The 20,948-nt window shown below is 39.7% G+C and overlaps 1 protein-coding gene across 1 annotated transcript in view; it reads right to left on the minus strand.

Annotated features, from left to right (window-relative positions):
- The window catches only part of LOC123866843 (protocadherin-like wing polarity protein stan), a 179,278-nt gene that overhangs the window by 22,582 nt on the left and 135,748 nt on the right, over nucleotides 1-20,948 (minus strand). Inside the window, exons 6-31 of the mRNA XM_045908552.1 lie at nucleotides 20,451-20,652; nucleotides 19,755-19,895; nucleotides 17,333-17,562; nucleotides 16,782-16,907; nucleotides 15,434-15,600; nucleotides 15,092-15,234; nucleotides 14,326-14,496; nucleotides 13,740-13,927; nucleotides 12,843-13,080; nucleotides 12,327-12,531; nucleotides 11,794-11,946; nucleotides 10,858-11,078; nucleotides 9,812-9,983; nucleotides 8,658-8,953; nucleotides 8,031-8,163; nucleotides 7,626-7,825; nucleotides 6,951-7,118; nucleotides 6,285-6,459; nucleotides 5,643-5,768; nucleotides 4,871-5,111; nucleotides 3,930-4,152; nucleotides 3,249-3,391; nucleotides 2,216-2,350; nucleotides 1,691-1,845; nucleotides 972-1,138; nucleotides 230-502 (exon numbers count right to left, since the gene is read on the minus strand). Coding sequence (XP_045764508.1) covers nucleotides 230-502; nucleotides 972-1,138; nucleotides 1,691-1,845; nucleotides 2,216-2,350; nucleotides 3,249-3,391; nucleotides 3,930-4,152; nucleotides 4,871-5,111; nucleotides 5,643-5,768; nucleotides 6,285-6,459; nucleotides 6,951-7,118; nucleotides 7,626-7,825; nucleotides 8,031-8,163; nucleotides 8,658-8,953; nucleotides 9,812-9,983; nucleotides 10,858-11,078; nucleotides 11,794-11,946; nucleotides 12,327-12,531; nucleotides 12,843-13,080; nucleotides 13,740-13,927; nucleotides 14,326-14,496; nucleotides 15,092-15,234; nucleotides 15,434-15,600; nucleotides 16,782-16,907; nucleotides 17,333-17,562; nucleotides 19,755-19,895; nucleotides 20,451-20,652 — 4,792 coding nt within the window. The remainder of the gene's footprint in view (nucleotides 1-229; nucleotides 503-971; nucleotides 1,139-1,690; nucleotides 1,846-2,215; nucleotides 2,351-3,248; nucleotides 3,392-3,929; nucleotides 4,153-4,870; nucleotides 5,112-5,642; nucleotides 5,769-6,284; nucleotides 6,460-6,950; nucleotides 7,119-7,625; nucleotides 7,826-8,030; nucleotides 8,164-8,657; nucleotides 8,954-9,811; nucleotides 9,984-10,857; nucleotides 11,079-11,793; nucleotides 11,947-12,326; nucleotides 12,532-12,842; nucleotides 13,081-13,739; nucleotides 13,928-14,325; nucleotides 14,497-15,091; nucleotides 15,235-15,433; nucleotides 15,601-16,781; nucleotides 16,908-17,332; nucleotides 17,563-19,754; nucleotides 19,896-20,450; nucleotides 20,653-20,948) is intronic.

Raw genomic sequence — 20,948 nt, forward strand, 5'->3', positions numbered from 1 at the left:
CCTATTCTAAACTAGAACATCTTTGATTGAATATTATTAGGTATTTACTCGGGTAAAATTATTCTGACGATTCAAATTGGGGATTCTATTCTATTGTAATAGGGGACTTCATCAGCAGCTAACCTAACGCCCAATCAGCAAAGATATTTTGCTTAAAGACTGGGCATGTTCGGCCAAGATTGTGCTTATATTCTAATAAGGAAACAATAAGTGATGTGGGTTAACTCACCTGAATACACCCCTCAAAGTATCCAACATCCGACGCCAACAATCCAGCAGTAGTATCCAATCCACCAATGAGGATCTTACCAATATATTGCCCTTGTATTTTATTGGCCAACATTGGCAACAACGCATTCCGAAGGCCGTAATCTATGCTCACAGATATATCGGTTCCTAGCCATTTGATTTCTATGCGATGCCATGATCCATCGGCAAGGGTGGTGGATGGGAGGAACATTGTTTCCCCATTGTATGAATAGTGTAAAAGGCCGGATTTCAACTGTTGAAAATAATTAAGAATAATTGGTAATCGATATTTGAGCAAAATATAGATAAGGTAAGTAAATAAAAAAAATATTTTAAGGAAATTAGTAACAAATTAAAATATTTTAACGGAAATATTATTCATCTATTCAAGTTATACTTCAGTTTATTTGCCTTATTCATACTTTGTTTTAGTGCCTATTCAGCAGAATTACGGCTGAGCAGATAATTCGGTAGGTACTTTTGAAGGCCCACAAAAACACGACGCTTCAACTGCGATTAATATGCGAGTTTCCAAAATGTGGAAAACCTCAATTTGGTCCAGATTTGTATTGTTCACAGTATGACCAGAATGAGTAAAAAAAATTTAAAAAATGAGTTTTTTTGTAGAATTGTCCTTTCAATACTATAGGAGTGTGCTGCAAGGAACATTTTGGAGAGTAAACTGACTGGTATTAAGTATCGTATCTATGGAATAAACTTACAGTGATAAGAACGCTGCTGTTCTGTCCCACTTGCACAGACATAAGGAAGGCGTCATGTTGTCTCGTGCGTATGGATAAGGCATTGAGCCATGGCAGTTGTATGGGGCGGAGCAGAGGGTTGAACGACAACATGCCATCGCCGCTGAAGCGCCACGGGGGTGACGTAGCTGAACGGAAAGTAAGACATTATAACTGTATCTATACAGACGCAAACTTTTAACCTTTTGTGTTTCTGTTCTCTATACTTACATTAGATGCAAGGGCGACTAACATAAAAAAATTAAGATATTAGACTGGTTAAAATTCACCACAGCAAAAGAATTTTAGGATCGGCATAGTGAAATCAATAAATGTGCAGACAAAATATCTCATTATCGCTGAATGTTAAAGAAACTCGCAATATTCATGGTAGGTACCTATTTAATTTTGAACTTTCTGGTATTTTCAGTCAGACTGCGATTGTTTCAAATTGATCCGACTCCTAAGTCGGGACTGCTACCGTTTTAGCGGAATTTTGCTTTTAAAAGTTTAACTATTTAGGATAGGTTAAACTACGGTTTAATACCTGACAGAACTAGTTTATTATTATCATCTCACTTCATCACACCAAACTCCAATTTTATATAAAAAGTAAACGTTGCCACTTATCATTTTTAGCCACTCAGAAAAAACCTGAAAATTCAAGAAATCCAGCATATAAAGAAAGGCATAAAACTTACAATCAGCGCAATCCTTCCCCGTGTATCCCTCGTTGCACTTGCACAGGAAGGTGTCCCATAGATCGAGACATTCACCGTCGTTGTAGCACGGCGCGCTGCTGCACTGAGAGCGCTTCTCCGGGCACCCCGCTAACGTCCCGTTATCCGACACGAAACTGCGCACAAAAATTTATAACTGGTTAGTCATATAGCAAATCTTTAAAAAGGGCAACCGCCGAGTTTCTTGCTGGTTCTTCTCAGTAGGAAAGGCATTCCGAACCAGTGACAGATGCATCCAGCCCGCTGGACCGATGACCTGAAGAAGGTAGCGGGGAGCGGGTGGATGAGGAAGCTGGAGGGCCGTGTTTGGTGGCGCGCTCTTGGAAAGTCCTATGTCTAGCAGTGGACGCATACAGGCTGATGGAATGGAATGGAATGGACAGATGCATTTGACGATTCAAAAGTACTTGTAAAATAAATAATAAAGGTTTATTGAATAAAAATGTTTTGATTTGATTAAGCGATTTATTATTCAAGAATTCATACCTGTTCAAATCAATGAATTTGTGATCGATGAATAGATCTGATATGCAGCCGACGAAGTCTTTATTCTTCACTTGGAAACTGCTCGGGATGTTCGGTAGTCCGCCAATTTGTAGAGGTCCGGTTAGGTCGAGGAATCTGCTTGAGAGTTTAAAGAATAAGGGACAAAATAAATGGCATGGGTAAGTGATATTCTTCTGCAAACTGCCACACATATATTTAAAGCAAGTACAAAACTATTGGCGATCAATAATTAACTCAGGCAATATTGACACCGTTGCAATGTCGTCTGCCTATCGAATATATATATGCTCAAGAACTCTACAATCTTGTTCCTCCTTCAACATTTTACCATAGAACAGCAAGAAATCGTGAGCGTTGGCATCATTATATTGTGATCGATATCTAATAGACTCGCACGAAACGTTTTTGCTCAACGTTTCTAATACGAACCGCTAAGGTTTTTAATGCCCTTCCGGCAGCCAAACCATAGCATATGCCACGTATAACTTAGATAGCTTCAAGGTCAAAGTGTATAGGCATCTTCTAGGCAAGTGCGCTCCAACTTGACCTCCATTTGCACCTCGCCTTGCTTAAAGCACGATTGTCATCAAGCGCAAATCTATCCTGCAATGAAACAAAAGACTAGTCGACTCAGTTTCGTGTAAGGATCACTGTAAGGACGTAAGGATTTCATTAATATCGGAAGATACAATGACATGATCCATAAAAAAAATCAACAAGTGTGAATTAAAAATTTATGACACCCCCGACAAGTGAAGGTAACAGTAACTAGAAAAAAGCTGATAACTTTCAAACGGCTGAACCGATTTTCTTGGATGATAGCTAAGAACACTCTCGATCAGGCCACCTTTCAAACAAAAAACTAAATTAAAATCGGTTCATTCGTTTAGGCGCTACGATGGCACAGACAGATACACAGATACACAGATACACACGTCAAACTTATAACACCCCTCTTTTTGGGTTGGGGGTTAAAAATACTTTTTTAAAAGTATAATTTTCTTATTTATACCTATGGCACGTTTCGGTGGGAATATCGCATCGCGGTGGCAGCACTTTCCGCGTGAAGTTCGCGCACGCGTACTTCACGCCGAACTCCGCCGCGCCCGCTAGCGCCAGCGCTTTGTCACAGTCGTCCAGAACCATTGTTGCGGTCTGTAAAAAGATATTGAGTTTATACCACTGGCAAGAAAATTTTAAAAGGAAAAGTTGAAATTTCCTGGTCATGTCTTATGGAACACGTTATAACAATGATCTGCTCCAACCTATATCATACATGATAGGTAGCCCCAAAAGTTGACAAGTAAAGAATTAAGTTCACGTTTAGTACCTAGGCGCAGATTTTTGGTGCAGTGAAGTTTAATTTAAAAAAAAATTGAATTAAGAATGTGTGTCTGTCTGTCTGTCTGCTACCTTTTCACGGCCCAACAGTTAAACCAATTTTGATGGGTACAAAATTAGTTTACACCCCGGGGAAGGACATAGGCTACTTTGTATCCCAGAAAATCAAACCCACGGGATTCTGAAAGTCCTATCCGTTCAACCGATTTACATGTTTGGCACAGAGGTGGCTTGCATCCCAAAAATTGACAACTTTTATCCCGGAAAATCAAAGAGTTCCCACGGGATTTTAAAGAACGAAAATCCACGCAGACGAAGTCGCGGGCACCATCTAGTAAAAAATAAACCATACCCGATTAAAGTACTCTACTTCAAGAGTATGCCAGACACCATCAGCAACGTCTCCCTCCACGGTGACTTCAGTCTTGCCGCCTCCCAGCGCGAACGTGAATCGAACCCCCGACCCTCCGCCCTCGCCAGCTCCTGAACTGATCACTTCCAGAGCTATGAAGTCGTGTCTCTCGTTGTATCGACCGTTGTAGAGGAGAAGGCCTGATGTTGTCTGAGTTGCAAATCTGTGACGGAAGGATTATTTCATAGGGACACAAAAATATTGTTAAGCCAAGTTCACATTACGAACTGAAATTAGTTTCATGACATTAATTTCATAAGCAATTTAACGTAAACGTCTGATTTCGCGCGTATTGAAATTAATTGCGTGGCATCAATCTCAACATGCATGAAAATAATTTCGTAATGTAAATCTCGCTTTTGGGATCAGGATAAATGAAAAAAAATCCCAAAGAAACATATTATACCTAGTTGCCATTCGAACCGCCCACCACAGAATGCTTCTATATTTTTCCTTTGCAAAGAAAACTTAAATGGACACTAGGTACCTGGGTAGGTACGTACTGAAAATTCTAATATGACATTCCTTTAATAAATTTTACTTGCCTTAGAAATACGTCCTGAACATTATGTGGAAATCCAAAACCATAGGAGATGCAGGGAAAACATGTTTTATGGACAACTCACGCTTGAGCAAAAAATTGACTATTGCCAAAATTGTTTTCACAAAAAAAGACCCAATGGTTCCTATAACAGTTTGTCTGTATCTTCTAATGTTTTGGATTTTTCCATACTGTCCCACTTGAAAAACACCTTATAATTTCAACTAGATACTTCGGATACCTTTCTTCTGGTAGATATCTCTGATCCTTTTCCATTAGTTATAAGACTTGAAAAATATTTAAAATCTATGACTTTGGTATTCAATAAACTAAGACTTACTTGAGTTTCAAATGGAATCGATGCCTCCTCTTGAGACCCGGAAATGTCAAGAAAGAAGTGGTAGGAAAGCTCCGGGCCCTTAGCTCACACATATCAGTTGTATACGCCGCGTCGATGGTACACCCCTGACATAAGATCCCCCCTTCCTTCTTAGCAACGCATTGGGACCCGCTGCGGCACACGCTGCCGTCGCCGTTCATGTCACATGTGGCTTTTATTAGGATCGTCTCGCAGTTTACGCCTGAAATCGGAAGAATAGTTCAACACAACAATGATGCTGATTCGCTCGTAGACAAACCCGCAAATCAACTAAATTAGTTCCTGCAAAAGAACAGCACGTATAAAAGGACACCACTATTTTTGGGTTCGCCGATTTAGTGAAGCTTAGGATTTTTGTTTAGGTACAGAACCATAATTTACCGATGGCGTTTACCTATACCTATGTAACTTTTCAGAAATGTAGTTTTTTCGATCATGGCCGGTTGAAACTAACTCAACCGACATAATTAGTAAATTTTTTCAAAGAATGAATAACTTGGATTCCCTTTCGAAATTTTTTTCGACCAGAATCCAAAATCTTGTCTCAAACTTGTGATACGAGAATGTCACACATTTTATTCAAATTAAGTTCAAGCCAAGTCAACGGTCACTGGTAGGGATTTGTTTAAGACATCAGTGGTTTCCTCAACTTTTGTCTTTTTCTTATTGTTAAAAAGTTTTTGTACAAATAAACAGAATTAAAAAAGAAGGTTTTAGATGCATCGATATTCACCCGTGAATCCAGCTCCACAAACGCAAGTGTATCCCCCTTCCCGTCGCACGCAAGTCCCGTTGTTTTTGCACGGCGAGGAATAACACAGATCCACTTCTGTGTCGCACATATAGTGTTCTCGAGAACCTGAACAGAAAGAACAGATAAACTAGCTTTTATCCACGACTTTGTCTGCGTGGCTTTTGTTTTAGTTTGTTTAAACCGAAATTATTTAATGATGAAGGAATTCTATGTTTTTCTGGAAGGGCGACTTCAAGATAACAAAGGTCGGCTTCGAAGTTCGAACTACCCAATGTAGGTTGATTGCGAGGCGAGGAAAGTTGACTTTAAAGTATCAAGGTTAACTATCGAGATAACGAAGTTCGTAGTCAACACAACGAAGTTCGATATCGAAGTAACGAAGGTTTAATTATGTCGAAGCTAAGAAGATCTCTTCTAGGGAACGAAGTACGACGTCTAGATAACGAGTTTATGAAATTCGATTTCAAAGTAACGAAGCTCGATGTCGAGGTAACGAAGGTCGGTGTCGAGATAATGAAAGTCGACTTTGAAACGACGTTCGAAGGGGCTTTCTCATACAGAACAGGAAGATTTAAGATTGTCTCGCAAGGGATTTGAATTCAAAAATAGGTCAAATCTTACCAGTGAATCCCTGAGGGCATTGGCAGGTGAATGTAGTGACGGGATAGATAGGTCGAAAGAGCACTGTGTCGCTGTTGATGAAGCCGGACGCGTTGCCGAACTTGAGCACCGTGAGGCACTCCTCGTAGTTCAGACATGGCTCATGGACGCAGATGTTGTCGTCGAAAGGCAGAACCTTAAATCAAATAAGGTTAATCAGCATGGTTAGTATAGGTAATGTCTAATGTAGTAAATAATGATTTGATTGACAACACTACTTTTGTTCGGAATGCCCAATTTCAAAATTCAAATTCAAAATATTTTTATTCAATTAGACTTTTACAAGTACTTTTGAATCGTCAAAAGCATCTACCACTGGTTCGGAATGCCTTTCCTACCGAGAAGAACCAGCAAGAAACTCGGCGGTTGGTCTTTTCAAAGATACCGCGGAAATAGCGCTATCTCTGTTACGTAATCCCATACAAATGATAGAATCAATCGAATTGAATTTCGAATGTATTTTGAAAACACGTTTCTGATTGGTTGGTGACTCAAAATGGTTAACGCCCACTGAAATTTTTTCCTCATTATTTGTATGGGATGACGTAGCAGAGAGAGCGCTATACTAACTTCTTTCCGTGTATAAGGTATAGTGCATAGTACATAGAGGTCACTGGATGATAGTACCTGTACAGTAGCAAGCCTGGCGAGAGTAGCGCGGTGCAAGTACACTCGCTCGCGCAAGTGGGCGGGCGAGTAGTACTGTGAGGTGTCACCACCGATGCCAACCTCTGCGTCCGGCCTCCTCGCTGAGAAGGACACGTTAAGGATGTTGCCTGTGACATCCGTGTCATCCTGTGAAACAATAACGACATTAAAACGACAGAAGACCAGTAATGTAATATTCGAAACGCACGAAACTGTAGCCGCTATAATGAATTCCGACTATGACGTCACATGAATTGTAGTTGCAATGTATTTCACTAAGAAAACGGCGTTGTATTGTCATGCTAATCTGTGTGACGTCATGACAGCTCATGAACTCAGCTCATGTATTTTATCTTACTTTGGAAACTGAAACACATTTTTTTTTTGTGATGTAACCACAAATTCACGGCTTTCAGATGTTTTCCTTCACTTGTGCTATGCCTAGTACCAACCTACCTGCCAAATTTCATGATTATAGATCAACGGGAAGGACCCTATAAGTTTTGTTGATAGACACAACAAGCATGACAGACAGACAGACAACAAAGTGATCCTATAAGGGTCCCGTTTTTCGCTTTGAGGTACGGAACCCAAAAAAGGGTAAAATACCCTATTATTGCTTCATTTTATTGTCGATCAAACGAGTTAACTTACCTGTACACTAAAAATTAAGATGTTCTCCTTAGGGCAGGGTATGATAGCCGCGAGCCCGTCTATGAAGAAGCCCAGTAAAGGCGACAGGAACTGCTCGGCTGTCATGTCGTTGAGGCGGACGGTTATCGAGTTGAAGAGTATCTCTTCTGTTATGAGCCGGACTAGTAATTGCATCATCGCTTTTACTTCGTTTACACCATCTGAAAAATAAGCGCCTGTAAGGTTGTGTTCACTTTTTTTTTAATTTACAGACTAGCGCTTGGCTACAATGAGACCTGCTAGCAAGTGATGATGCAGCCTAAGATGGAGAACGCTTGCCTAAAAGTTAAAATATTAGTGAAAGCTGAAAGCTCTAGGGTACATGAATACGAAACTCTTACGTACCTAATTTTTTTTAAAACATACCTGTAACGGATATTTCCATTGTAGCTAGCTTAGGCACGTTGGTGTTCAACTGAGGTGACAAAGTCATAGAGCCTGTTGTCTCGTTCAAAAGAACGAGGTTTGCGTTGTTGCCAGAGAGAATACGGTATTGTAGCTGCAAATAAAAAAATGAATAAAAACCGGCCAAGTGTGAATCGCGCACGAAAGGTTTTGTACTATCGTTCAAGGAATAATATTTTTTAATTTTCAAAAAATAATATATTTATAATAAACAGGTAAAATGGAATCTTCTAGAAGTCCTGCACTCTCTATCGATAAAGAATAAGAACACGAAGACCTCCCTGGCGCAGTGATGAGCACTGTGGCATTATAAGCGGGAAGTCCCGGGTTCGATTATCGGCAGGGGCAACTTGGGAATTTATAATTTCTAGTCTAGTCTGGTGGAAGGCTTCTGCCATAGCTATTTCCAACCCTACGGGGCAAAGGCGTGCCGCCAAGCGATTTAGCGTTCCGGTACGATGCCATGTAGAAGCCATATTCAAGTTAGTCCGCATACATCTTAGACTGCAGCGTCACTTACCACCAGGTGAGATCGCAGACAAGGGCTAGCTTGTAATAGAATTTTTAAAAAGCAGCTTCTCAACTTACTTTGTCAGTAACATCAGCATCATACGCCGGGACCTTGCCAAAGGGTCCAACAGGAAAGCAGTCCTTGAAGTTATTGAAAATAATCTGGAAATCCTTCAACATGGGCGCATTGTCATTCACATCCGTCACTAGGATCTCTACTCTGACGTCATTCCACAGAGGAGGGCTTGCGGCTCTGATGATGAGCTCGTATTTCTTCCTTGGGCTCTCGTAGTCCAGGTCTACCATGGTTATTAGTTCTGCTTTGTCAGATCCTTGGCGGGTTTCGAGAGAGAAGCTGTTGGAATCGTCTCCACCTTCGGGAAAGTTAAAAAAATCTGACATTCATAACAATTTTGCACTCCACAAAATAATGTAATAGTTACATTGCATATTGTATATTTACATATTGTAATACTTTGTTTTTTTAAAAATTAGTCAAGTGCGAGTCACACGAAGGGTTCTGTATCATTGATCAAGATATAACACTTTCCAATTTATTTGTGATGTAACTGTAAATTCAGTTTTCGGATATTTTCTGCTTGCTACTTGCCAAACATGATTTTAGCTCAACGAGAAGTACTCTCTAGGTATTTAGTCCCTTTAAGGGTCTTGATAAGTGCTCCTATAAGTACTTTTTAGAGTTTCGTACGTCAAAAGGAAAAACGGAACCCTTATAATTTTCTCTTTCAAGCGGAATCTCCTCATTAATGTAGACTGTAGAGCATTGATCAGACTAAAATAAAATCGTAGGGGGAGTCGAATTTCTATTTACTCAGGTTACGCTACGCGCGCGCCCCTCGCCTTAAAATGACTTTGGGGGTTGATATTAGGGTATTTTTTTTATTGCGTGATAGCTTGCGCTTGACGACAATCGTGCTTAAAAAAGGAATGATGAGATCTATAGTACGCGACAGGTTGAGATGGCAACCGGGGTGGGGACGCCCCCGCACACCCGCACAGCCCCCGCACTAACCCACTGCGGATGAGTGCGAGTGTGTGGGGGGTCACCCCACCTCATACCCCGATTGCCATCTCCACCTGTCGCGTACTATAGATCTCATATATTCCTTTTTAAGCACGATTGTCGTTATCTTTCTTTATTGTCTTGCTTTCAAGGCATTCAAGGCATGTGGCAGGAAAACGGACGCCGTAAGGATAAAATTGAAGAATACCTTTAATAGAGTAATGCACGACGGCGTTAGGGCCCTCGTCCGGATCGTGCGCGTAGATCTCGCCGGCCGTGGTGCCGATGGGGCTGTTCTCCGGGATGTAGAACGTGAGGCAGTCGCTCTCGAACACTGGCGGGGAGTCGTTGATGTCCTCCACTTTTATGTGGACAATCACCTGCAAGTTATAATGTTAGTTTTAACTTTTGGTACATTGATCGCATGGACATAATTGGCGCGTGATAAGAAAAGCGCAAGTGAACGATACTGCAAGTATTTTTGCATTTCACCCGATAAGCCTCCGTTTTATTTATTTAAAAAACGATGCCCGCTACCTGCAACGCTGCACTAAGCGTACCCTTGCTTCCAAATTCTTGCTTATACGCCAAAGTACCTTAGCGGCTAGGCTTTTGGAAGAAACGCTTTTACACCAACGCTACCGCAAGTAAATTAATAGTCAAAGTTATTAACAAACTAGCTGAAGCCCGCAGCTTCGCCCGCGTGGATTTAGGGTCTGAAATCCCGTGGGAAAGTTGTCACAAAGTTCCTCTATCGATTAAAAATAAAATTACGCAAATCGGTTCAGAAATCTCGGAGATTTCGGTGTACATAGGAAGAAAAACACAACTCCCTTTTTGAAAGTCGGTTAAAAAAGTAGCCTATTTTACTCCCTGATCAATCCTCTACTTGTCTGTGAAAACCCCGTCAAAATCGGTCCAGCCGTTCCGAAGATTAGCCTTTTCAAACAGACAGACAGACAGACAGACAGACAGACAAAAATTTTAAAAACGTGTGATTCAGTGTTGGTATCGTTCAAATAACCATTTGAGCTTAATATGAGGTAGTTATTTCGAAATTACAGACAGACACTCCAATTTTATTTATTAGTATAGATGTCTAAAAAAATTAATAGTCGGGCTTACATCGACTAAATACGTGAATAAGTATAGCTGGTACGTTGCATACTTAAAAAATTGTCTCTCTGAATTTGAAGCAGTTATTGTTTCTTATATCATACCAAACACTTTTTTAAATATTTCTTCACTACTCACGCTAGAGCTCTGAGGTGGTGTTCCCCCATCAATCGCCAAGGCCTTCAAATCATATATCGCCACAGACTCCCTGTCTAAAGCCTTGTTGGTCCTGATCACTCCGGACGCGGTGTCGATGACAAACGACCCCTCTTCCCGATCCTTGGCTCCCAGTTCATAGTGCACTCTTCCGTTGAGCCCCACGTCCGCGTCCGTTGCGCTCACTTGGGTTACTGATGTACCTGGGGACAGAAGATGCGATGTTAGTCAACCTATATAACTACTAAACTTTCAGGTTTAAAAAATCAAGTTACAAGCAAATGAGTCTACTAGGAACATAAAATGATAATAAGAAGTATGATACGAGTGGTTCGAGTGGTTAGATCCTGGAAATTATACATGACAAGCAGATTTACTAACTAGGATAATCATAAAAAATTTGGAACTATCTCTCACGGATATTTTTTACGTTTTAACCTCAAAAACACGACATTTAACGGACTGAATTTGAATGTTAGGTACAAACTCTACCTGTTGAATTGTTGTATCTACCTACACCCACTGATTGCTTTAAAAAACAGGGTTGAATCCATTAATTTTGGAAGCGCTATTCTTAGTTGAAGTTATTTGTACTTTGAGTATCAGCATGATGGTGGATTTCATTCAGGGTCCCTCCTGCTAATCTAAAGTAGAGAACTACAAGTGTAAATTAAAAATTTATAACACCTCCGACAAGTGAAGGTTACAGTAACTAGAAAAGAGCTGATAATTTTCAAACGGCTGAACCGATTTTCTTGGATTATAGCTAAGAACAGTCTCGATCAAGCCACCTTTCAAACAAAAAAAAAACTAAATTAAAATCGCTTCATTACTTTAGGAGCTACGATGCCACAGACAGATACACACGTCAAACTTATAACACCCCTCTTTTTGGGTCGGGGGTTAAAAATCTCTCACCAACTAAAGCATCCTCCATGATGCTGGCAGTATAGAGTTGCTGCTTGAAGATCGGTTCATTATCATTCACGTCCACTACGGATATTTCCACATCAGTTGTGTCAGAGAGAGATGGAACACCGCCGTCCCGAGCCGTTACGGTAAGCAGATATCCTGAAAAAAAAACTTTCATAGAAAGAAAATGGCGAGATATTTCGTAAATACAACTCTTGACTCCTGCGTCCTTTATTCCTGTTGATTAAATCTCTGTATGTCCCTTCAGGGTAGAGTAGAAAACCACTTTTATTCAAGCTGATTTATCAGACGTCTTATGCTTCAACTCGCCTCAAGTGAAGCTAAGTAGTTTATTTATTTAACATTAAAAACTTTTTAAAACTTAAATTTTCCTATATTGCTGCTTCACATGTTTGTTGATAAATTACCGTAAAAATAAATTACCAATTTTTAGGATACGTTTTCTGTAACTATTTCGACCTACATATTTTGTTTCATCATTAAATTAAAAGGGATTTTGCATCCATCTGTAAACTTACCACTCATAGTCTCTCTATCCAACAATTTGTTTGTCGTAATGGCTCCAGTTTGAGGATTGATGAGGAACTCCTGCTCATGATGAGCGACGGCTTCGTTGGAGATTTCTGAACTGAGCGTGTAAGTTATCTGTGCATTAATTCCTACGTCACTATCCGTCGCTGATACTACAAGTACTGTTGTGCCGACTGGAGCATCTTCAAACACCTGCAAAATGTAATGTTCTTTCAAAAATACTTTGTGGTAATTTTTTTTATTAAAAACAATAGCGAGAAAATGAACAGGCAGTTTTTTTTAAATCCAATATCGAGTAACAAGCAGGCGGGTCACCTGGTGTTAAGTGATTACCGCCACCCATGAACATTTGCAACACCAGAGGTACCGCCGATGCGTTGCCGGCCTTTCAGGAATTTGTTGGTCCCCAAAATAACCCCATGTTATGATAGATACATGCAAAATTTAAATAAACGGTGCAATACAACTTGTATTTATATGTAGACTTAAAGTAAAGATCTTACCGAAGCAGTGTAAGGCGCATTTTCAAACACAGGCGCGTAGTTATTAGCATCAGTTATATTGATGTTAACCATAGCTGTGTCGGATCTTCCGCCAGAATCCGTAGCAGTGACCGTTAGGACGTATCTTCTTTCTTGCTTGAAATCTAGCAGTTGTGCCACAGTTATGAGTCCCCGGCCATTCTGTGAAGTTATGGAGAAACGGCCACGGGTGTTGCCACCGGTGATTTCGTAGTGTAATCTGTAATAATAATAGGTACAACTGAAGAAATATAAATCAGTAGGGTCGGGTTGTCAGAAACAAACAAAACTAGACAATGAATACAAAGAAAAGAAGAGTAGACAGTTGTGGTGGACGGAATTTTTAGAGATACGCACGCGGTTAGTCGGTCCATCAACACTCAGCACGTGTTACTTCACACGTTTGATATCTGAACTGCATTTCTGAACATAAGCGTTTCATAGGAATTTTCACACTCTCCGCTCTTGTTTCGCTGATTGCTACTCATTCGTTCACTTAGCTGAGGACTTATGCATTTCTATTACTTCTAAGCAAGCTGAAGTGGCAATGGATAATTGCACCTTCAGCTTGTTTCTCTCCTTGTAAGTTATACCTATATTCCTCATCAGCGTCTGTAGCGGTGACGGTGACAACAGGAGTGCCGGGAGGCTCGTCCTCTACCAGCTCCACGTCGTACTGAGGTGGCGAGAACACCAGGTTATTATCATTCACGTCTTAAACCACCACCACCATTTTGTTGTAGGAATTCCTACAGTCCACGCTCTTATTTCGCTTGTTTTCAACGGGACCCTGTGGCTTATTTCGTTCACTTGGTGACTTCCATGTGCCCCATCTGTTGCCTTACTCTTTTAGGATCTTTTCCCCCTTCTTAATCTTACCTATTATCCTCATCAGCGTCTGTAGCAGTGACGGTGACGACGGGAGTGCCAGGCGGCTCGTCCTCTGCCAACTCTACGTCGTACTGAGGCGGCGCGAACACCGGGTCATTGTCGTTCACGTCTTGAACCACCACAACTACTGACGCTGTCGCTGAACGGGGTGGCGTGCCACTGTCTGTTGCTGTCACCTGAAAAAATATCTTCTTCTTATTTTGCTTTATGGCTTTTGAAATTACCTAATTAATTGAATTAAATATTATAAGATGTTTTCTCTGAGAAGTATGTAAATACTCAGGTAACAGCACTTATTATTATTTAGCGTCTAGTCATATGATTTTCTTAGTTAACTTTAATCTCTGGCCAATTTTAAAGTTTGATCGCGCAAATCCCAATCGTTTAGTTCATAGGTACTCATGTACACTTTTGAATTTCAATATTTGAGCCTATAGGTGTATGATTTGAGCTTAACAAGTAACAAGTAATTAGAAGTGTCAGTATCAAATGCACCTAGGGTGGGACAATGGAATGTATTTCCACAACTTGCTGAAGGATTTTAAATTATTTTAGTCTTCAATATACCACATACCTGAAGTTGATATTTGGACTGGACTTCTCTATCCAAGTGGCTTGACGTGTAAACCCATCCGGAGCGCGGATCTATGGTGATCGGTAGATCGTTGTTGCCATTGTACTCTTTGTCTTGTAATGTGTAAGTCAGTTCTGCGTTCACGCCTTCATCTGCATCATACGCCTGAACCTGTAATGAATAAAATTTGATCATCATCACGATCAACCTATCGCCAGCTCACTACTGAGAACGGGTCTCCTGTCAGAATGAGAACGGCTTTGGCAATAGTTCCACCACACTGTCACCATAGTGTCAACACGACGACCATTTGATACAAATGTTCAGGAAGGCACATTCGGCACAAAAAAATAACTGTCATTTTGTATAGCACACCTCTTCCAACGTACTTGTTACTATTTCAATGTACAGTCAAAGGCCGTAAGTCGTTTAGCACCTTAATGATTACATTCGTGTGGCACGGTAATGCACATGCGTTAGGCATTGTGTGTGGCGTGCTTATAGAAAAAGGTCATAAGTGTGACAGGTTTTTGATGCAATAGTTTTGCGGAGTTGCTGCTCGAATTCTGAGGCCGATTGTACAAAATGTATGTACCTACAGTATCTTCGGAATTTTTCCTTGATGACAAGATTAGATGTACCTATCGTCAGAATCCTTACATCATCCTGAAGACACTGGCTATAAATTATAAATCATATGCGTCCCGCTTCATATTAAGGGTTATGTTAGTTATGTTCATGTTAGTTAGGTTTATGTGATACTCACTCTGACGATGCTGTATCCGACGGGCACGCTTTCGCTGACGGATTCTTGGAACAGTGAGGTATAGAAGCGCGGCGCGTTGTCGTTCACATCCTTAACGTTTATCAGAACCTGGGTCGTGTTAGAGCGGGATGGACTACCGCCATCTGTTAAAATTTTCAGACATTTAAATGATGTAGACCATGCTAATATTATAAATGCGAAAAAATCTGTCTGTTTGTTCCCTTTTTACATCCCATTCCATTAACTTATTTGAGGAAGATAACTTGCAGCTTCGAGATGGTCATAAGTCGCTTTTTATCACGACACATTTATTTGAAACTTTAAAGTAAAGAAGGAACGTACCCTGAGCTCTGATCACAAGTCGGTAGTTGCGTACTTGCTCGTAGTCGAGAGGTTTAACAAGAGACACATCTCCACTCAGGCTGTCGATAGAGAACTGCATTTGCGTGTTGCCGCCGATGATTGCGTAGCGGATGGCCGAGTTGGGGCCGACATCTGCATCCGTTGCCCTGAAATGCAAACAAAACGGTGTGATTAAACACTTTTGACTTTTACCCGGATGATTTTGGCTCCGGTACAAATCTGAACTCATTAAGTGTATGCCTAAAGCTGCGCTTTCCTATTTAAATTCAGTCATAACTTCATGATTTCGATCAAAACGGAAAAACATTAATAATAATAAAAGCTTTATTTTGATATCTTAACGCTATAACACTATTATAACATAAATATTTATAACACAATTTATTATAACATATAACACATAAAATTTACATTAGACTTTCAAAAGGCACAGAACGGGGATTCAGCATTCAGTTTTTGCTCCTTCTGTAAAATTGTATTTCGTGCAATTATACCGTTTTGTTTGCCAGCTCCTCAAAATTACCTGTATTCCTAATTTTGCCGAATCTTTTATTTTCGACGCAGATAAGGCGATTCAATTAAATATGAAGTTTTGTTTCGTTTTATTTGAGAGTAAAAGGAATATTCACGCCGCAGCAGACAGTTTTCGTTGGAAGTTCTCGCTACATATTTCACTTTAAAACATATCGAGGGAACACAATATCCATAAACAAGGATTTATTTCCAGCCTTATAAATTCCGAAACGCAGACGTCTACATTCTAACTTCCGTTTAAAAGAAGCAAGCAATGCACGGTACAGTATCGCGTGAATAGGTATGAAACGTAACACTTTAGTTTTGTATCTTTAAAGCATATAATATCAAGCATATTTTATTCGCATGACTAATATGTATTCTCCTTGTCACTCTAAAGCCTAAGGTAAAGCTTTTGCTATCAAACTTGAAAATAAAATCCGTCAAGTGCGAGTCAGATTAGCACACCAAGCGTTCCATACTATCGTATAAGAAATAATACTTTTAAATTTTTTAAATTTTCACGGCGGCCATTTTGAAATTTTTATTAGCTATTAGTTATTATAGCGGCAAAAGAAATACATGTTCTGTGACAGCTCTCTATCTATCACGGTTCACGAGATATGGACCGCTGACAGACAGACGGACGGACGAACAGTGGAGGCTTAGTTTTAGGGTCCCGTTGGTATCCTTCAGGTACGGAACACTAACACCTGCATTGGTGAAGATTAGATTAAATCTTTGGGTCCAACATGGAAGTAGCAAGTACCTACTAATTCTTAGTAAAACGGGTCCAGTCTTGGCTTCAACTTACTTTATCCTAGCGATGACAGGATTGTCAGCAACGCTGATATCTTCGTCCACATTCACGGTGTAGGTCTTTTCGCTGAACTGCGGGTAGTTGTCGTTGTCGTCCAAGATGTTTACGTGAATCGTTGCGCTAACGGAAAATAAAATATTTACTAACCATGAAAATAATATCAGGAAAAATTATAAACCACATATGACAGGTAATTAAGGACAATCATCACTCAAAAAAGTCTGCCAAGCCGTACTTGAGCAGCGTGGTGGACTATGGAAACCCTTCTCATTCTGGCCGAGAAGAGGCCTATTCCACTCTTCTTTTGAAGGTACAAACTCAACCTCTCAATCCGGCTGGTCCTCGTGAGAGGTTAGACCACTACCCTCTAGTGCAAATAACCAGTTCATAGTTCATTTGACTATCGTCTGTTAAATGAACGCAGCAAACATCTGAAGGAGGCCTTACACCTTAAGGGTGTACAGAACAGCTAGACAGTTAACTAGGTATCTACTGGAAATTAATTAGTATTTAAGGTACAAAGGTATTTTGTGGATAATACTAACCTGCTAGACATTCGATCAGACAACGGGCTGGCTTGGTCCGTAGCCTTAACAATCACAGTGTACCTAGACACTTTCTCCCTGTCCAACGGGGCTCGAGTCAGCAACGCACCGCTTCTACTATCCACCCTGAACACTTCCCTGGCTTCAATCTGGTCTGCTGAGTCTATGGAGTCGTTTATTAGTTCTGGGTTTAGGGATTCTGCCTTGACTGAGTCTATTGAGTATTCCACCTGTAACAAATACTATAATTATACACACCTCTTATAATTATACACAAATCTTAACAAATTGGGGGCATCTAAAATAGAATCTAAAATCTGGAAACCTGTAAAATGTAAGTATATGTTCCCGGATCAATAATTGGCCATGACCATTTGGGCTGTTGCCCTTAAGTACATGTCAATATTCTTTTACATTGCAAAAAATCGCTATTAAAATACAGTGTAAACTCCATGTAACGTCACTCTATTTAACGACAAACTCCCTTAAGCGTCGAAATCAATTGGCTTCGGTTGGTTTAGCTTGTCTTTCATACCATGTTTCACTCTACATAGCATTACACCCACTCTCAATAACGACAACAATTGAGTAATAAAAAGTACCTTTTAAGTTGCTAAAATTAGTAAAAACTGCGCAGCTGTGTACGATCTATTGTCGCTTTATTATCCTAGCCCGCAATAAACTCGACAGTCGGCATCATGCATACCGAACATTCTAAGAAATTCGTTCTTTTGTTTACAAATTGGGATTGCTTGTACGTGTACACTGTTGTTGACCATGACTCATAAGTAGGAGTCATGGATTATCTATACCTTATCATATTCTTAGTTGCTCACAAACTTTCTAGCGTTCAAATAACATTCTTTTTTATGCACATAAATAAACTTTTTCTTTTTCTAATTCTGATGTTTCTTCTCTCCATTTAACGACAACTCTCTATAACGCCATAAAATGCACAGTCCCTTCGGTGTCGTTATATAGAGTTTATACTGTATAAGTATACCTACTAGATGATGCCCGCGAGTCGATACTTAGAATTTCTTTTTCCAACGGACATACATACATACAGGTCAAACACACCCTCCTTTTTGCTTCGCTGCAGTCGGGTAAAAAATATCCAAAAGGAATGTTAATGATGATGGCGTGATCTAGTGTAATTTGTGCAAAATAATATGTTGTGTTCGGAGACTCTTTAATCATCCAAAAAGCTAAATGTATGCACGCAACCAAAAGCGTTGTCAAGACAAGTAAAATATTATTATCTCATAAAAGGGATTATCACTAACTATTTCTCTTCCATTTTATCGGTAGCCTACAGCGACAACTGCTCTAATAAGGTAGTGCATTCCTTTCGTTTATCGAATGTAAATAAGATTTTGAAGTCAACGACCTAATAGAATCGGCCATAAATTTTATACGTGTAGATATAATAACAAGGTCTTGAATATCAATTTTCTGATGATACGTTTTCATTAGAGCTAGTGGGCAAAATGTTATTTTTTTTTTAATCATAAGCTCTTAGGTAGAATTTAAAGTTTTGCTTACTTTTGTAAACTTACTAAAACCGACATCACGCATAGGTATATTAGGTTCTAAGTACCTACTCATTAAAAGGTCTTTGGATGTCTTTAAATTTGTTGGCATCTGTTCTATTTCTTCAATTAATATGCTTCAAATAAATCTTGTCGCCAGACATCTAAGCCACTCAAAATGCCACTATTAGGTAGGTACATTACTTTTTTTTCTATTTCTTAGGTCTGGTTAAATAGTTTTTTAGTATACCTATCTATATATTATGTTATCTAATTAACAAAATAATGCCAGACTTGAGCAAATAACTTGCAATAAAAGGACAGCTTTTATTCTTTACAATTTCGTTTTTTATTTACGAAAACTCAGCTGTACCCGATTTCAACACCTCTTTAATCCTTTTCACAAGCTTTAAAACTATAAGCTCTTTGTCATAGCTAACGACAATTAGTTTATCGTAATTCGTAACACCGAAGCTACTTGCTACCAGCTCCCTGCTTCAAACTATTTATTATGGCTATCATAATGATGTCGTAAACAAGTCACTGACTGCTAGTTAATCTGGTTTTTACATATCCATTGGCTCCTTTAACACATAAAACTAATGGAATTCGATCATTAAAATTAAATGTTAAACAATAAAATCATAATTTATACAAAAAGATAAATACATACTTATGAACTACCTATGATACTAATAATTGTGAAAAAGCTAGCTATTATATAGCTTCTGATATATAGCCTTAATAGCCTTCCTATACTAAGGAACTATGATGTTAATGATGCTAAAATAGACGAAAATTAATGCAAAACATAATCTCACACGAGGACCACAGAACACACGTGTGGGAAAACTAGAAAGAACAGTGGAATCTGACGAATTGGTTCATACCTCAGCATTTTTGCCAATGTCTTGATCAGTAGCCTTTAGTGTAAGGACGGTGGTACCGGTGCTGGCGCCTTCTCTGACCGAGGCTTCATATTGTTGCATCTCGAATACAGGCGCGTGGTCGTTGCAATCTAGCACGTTTATCTGGAAAGTAGAAGCACGTAGAAGACAAGTTCATTGACATTTTTTTTTAATTTATAGAGTAGCGCTTGGCTGCAATCAGATCTGCTGGCAAGTGGTGATACAGTCTAAGATGGAGCGCGCTTAGAAGATACCTGTTCACTTGAAGGTACCAATATTAAAATTGGAGAGGAAAACTTATGCTGGAAGGACGTTCCATGTACTAGCGGAACAGAATATAATAGTTCCTAACGGTTACTAAAAACGCGGTGGCAAATCCCTTCGTAGGTGTCCGTGGAATTTTGACTACGTAGGTACGTGCAGATCTTGGTAATGCCTTGCGGTACGATATTAGAAGGCAACTTTTTTTAAGAAGTCTGCTTGATATATCAATTATTATCAATGCGCAATTGAGGAACCAATCTAAATTATCCCAGTATTTTTCATAAGGGGCACCAACACCATAGATTTTCTTATTCAATCTTGAATGTAATGAAATAAATCGCATCTTGTGGTATCGCCCACTTTTGTGTATAACTATGGCTCTTTTAAATAGATAAATCTAGATAAACTACAAACCTGAAGCGTCGTAGTGCCGCTCCTCGGCGGGAAGGTGTCATCCTGAGCCACCACCCTGAAGTAGTGCACATCGAGTCTCTCTCTATCCAGTCGAGCCTGCGTCGTCACCACTCCAGACCTGGTGTCCACAGCGAACATGCCAGCCGATCTTGAGTCCAGGAGACTCGATATTGAGTATGTCACTGGGCTGTTTTCTGGATCACTGTGAAAAGTAAAACATTATTGTACGGCAATATTTCTTAAAAAAAAAATTGAGGCCAATTTCAATTTTTCCGGTGTGAATCGATTGTTACAATAACTTAAAATTTAAAGAACCCCCGACACAAAAACCTCTATAAGAAAACTAGAAAAGAGCTGATAACTTTCAAATGGCTGAACCCATTCATTTAGGAGCTACTATGCCACAGACAGATACACACGTCAAACTTATAACACCCCTCTTTTTGGGTCGGGGGTTAAAAATTGAAATAAACAGAGATCGTTGTTATGAAACTACTC

Source organism: Maniola jurtina, chromosome 7, assembly GCF_905333055.1.
Source record: "Maniola jurtina chromosome 7, ilManJurt1.1, whole genome shotgun sequence".
NCBI lineage: Eukaryota > Metazoa > Arthropoda > Insecta > Lepidoptera > Nymphalidae > Maniola > Maniola jurtina.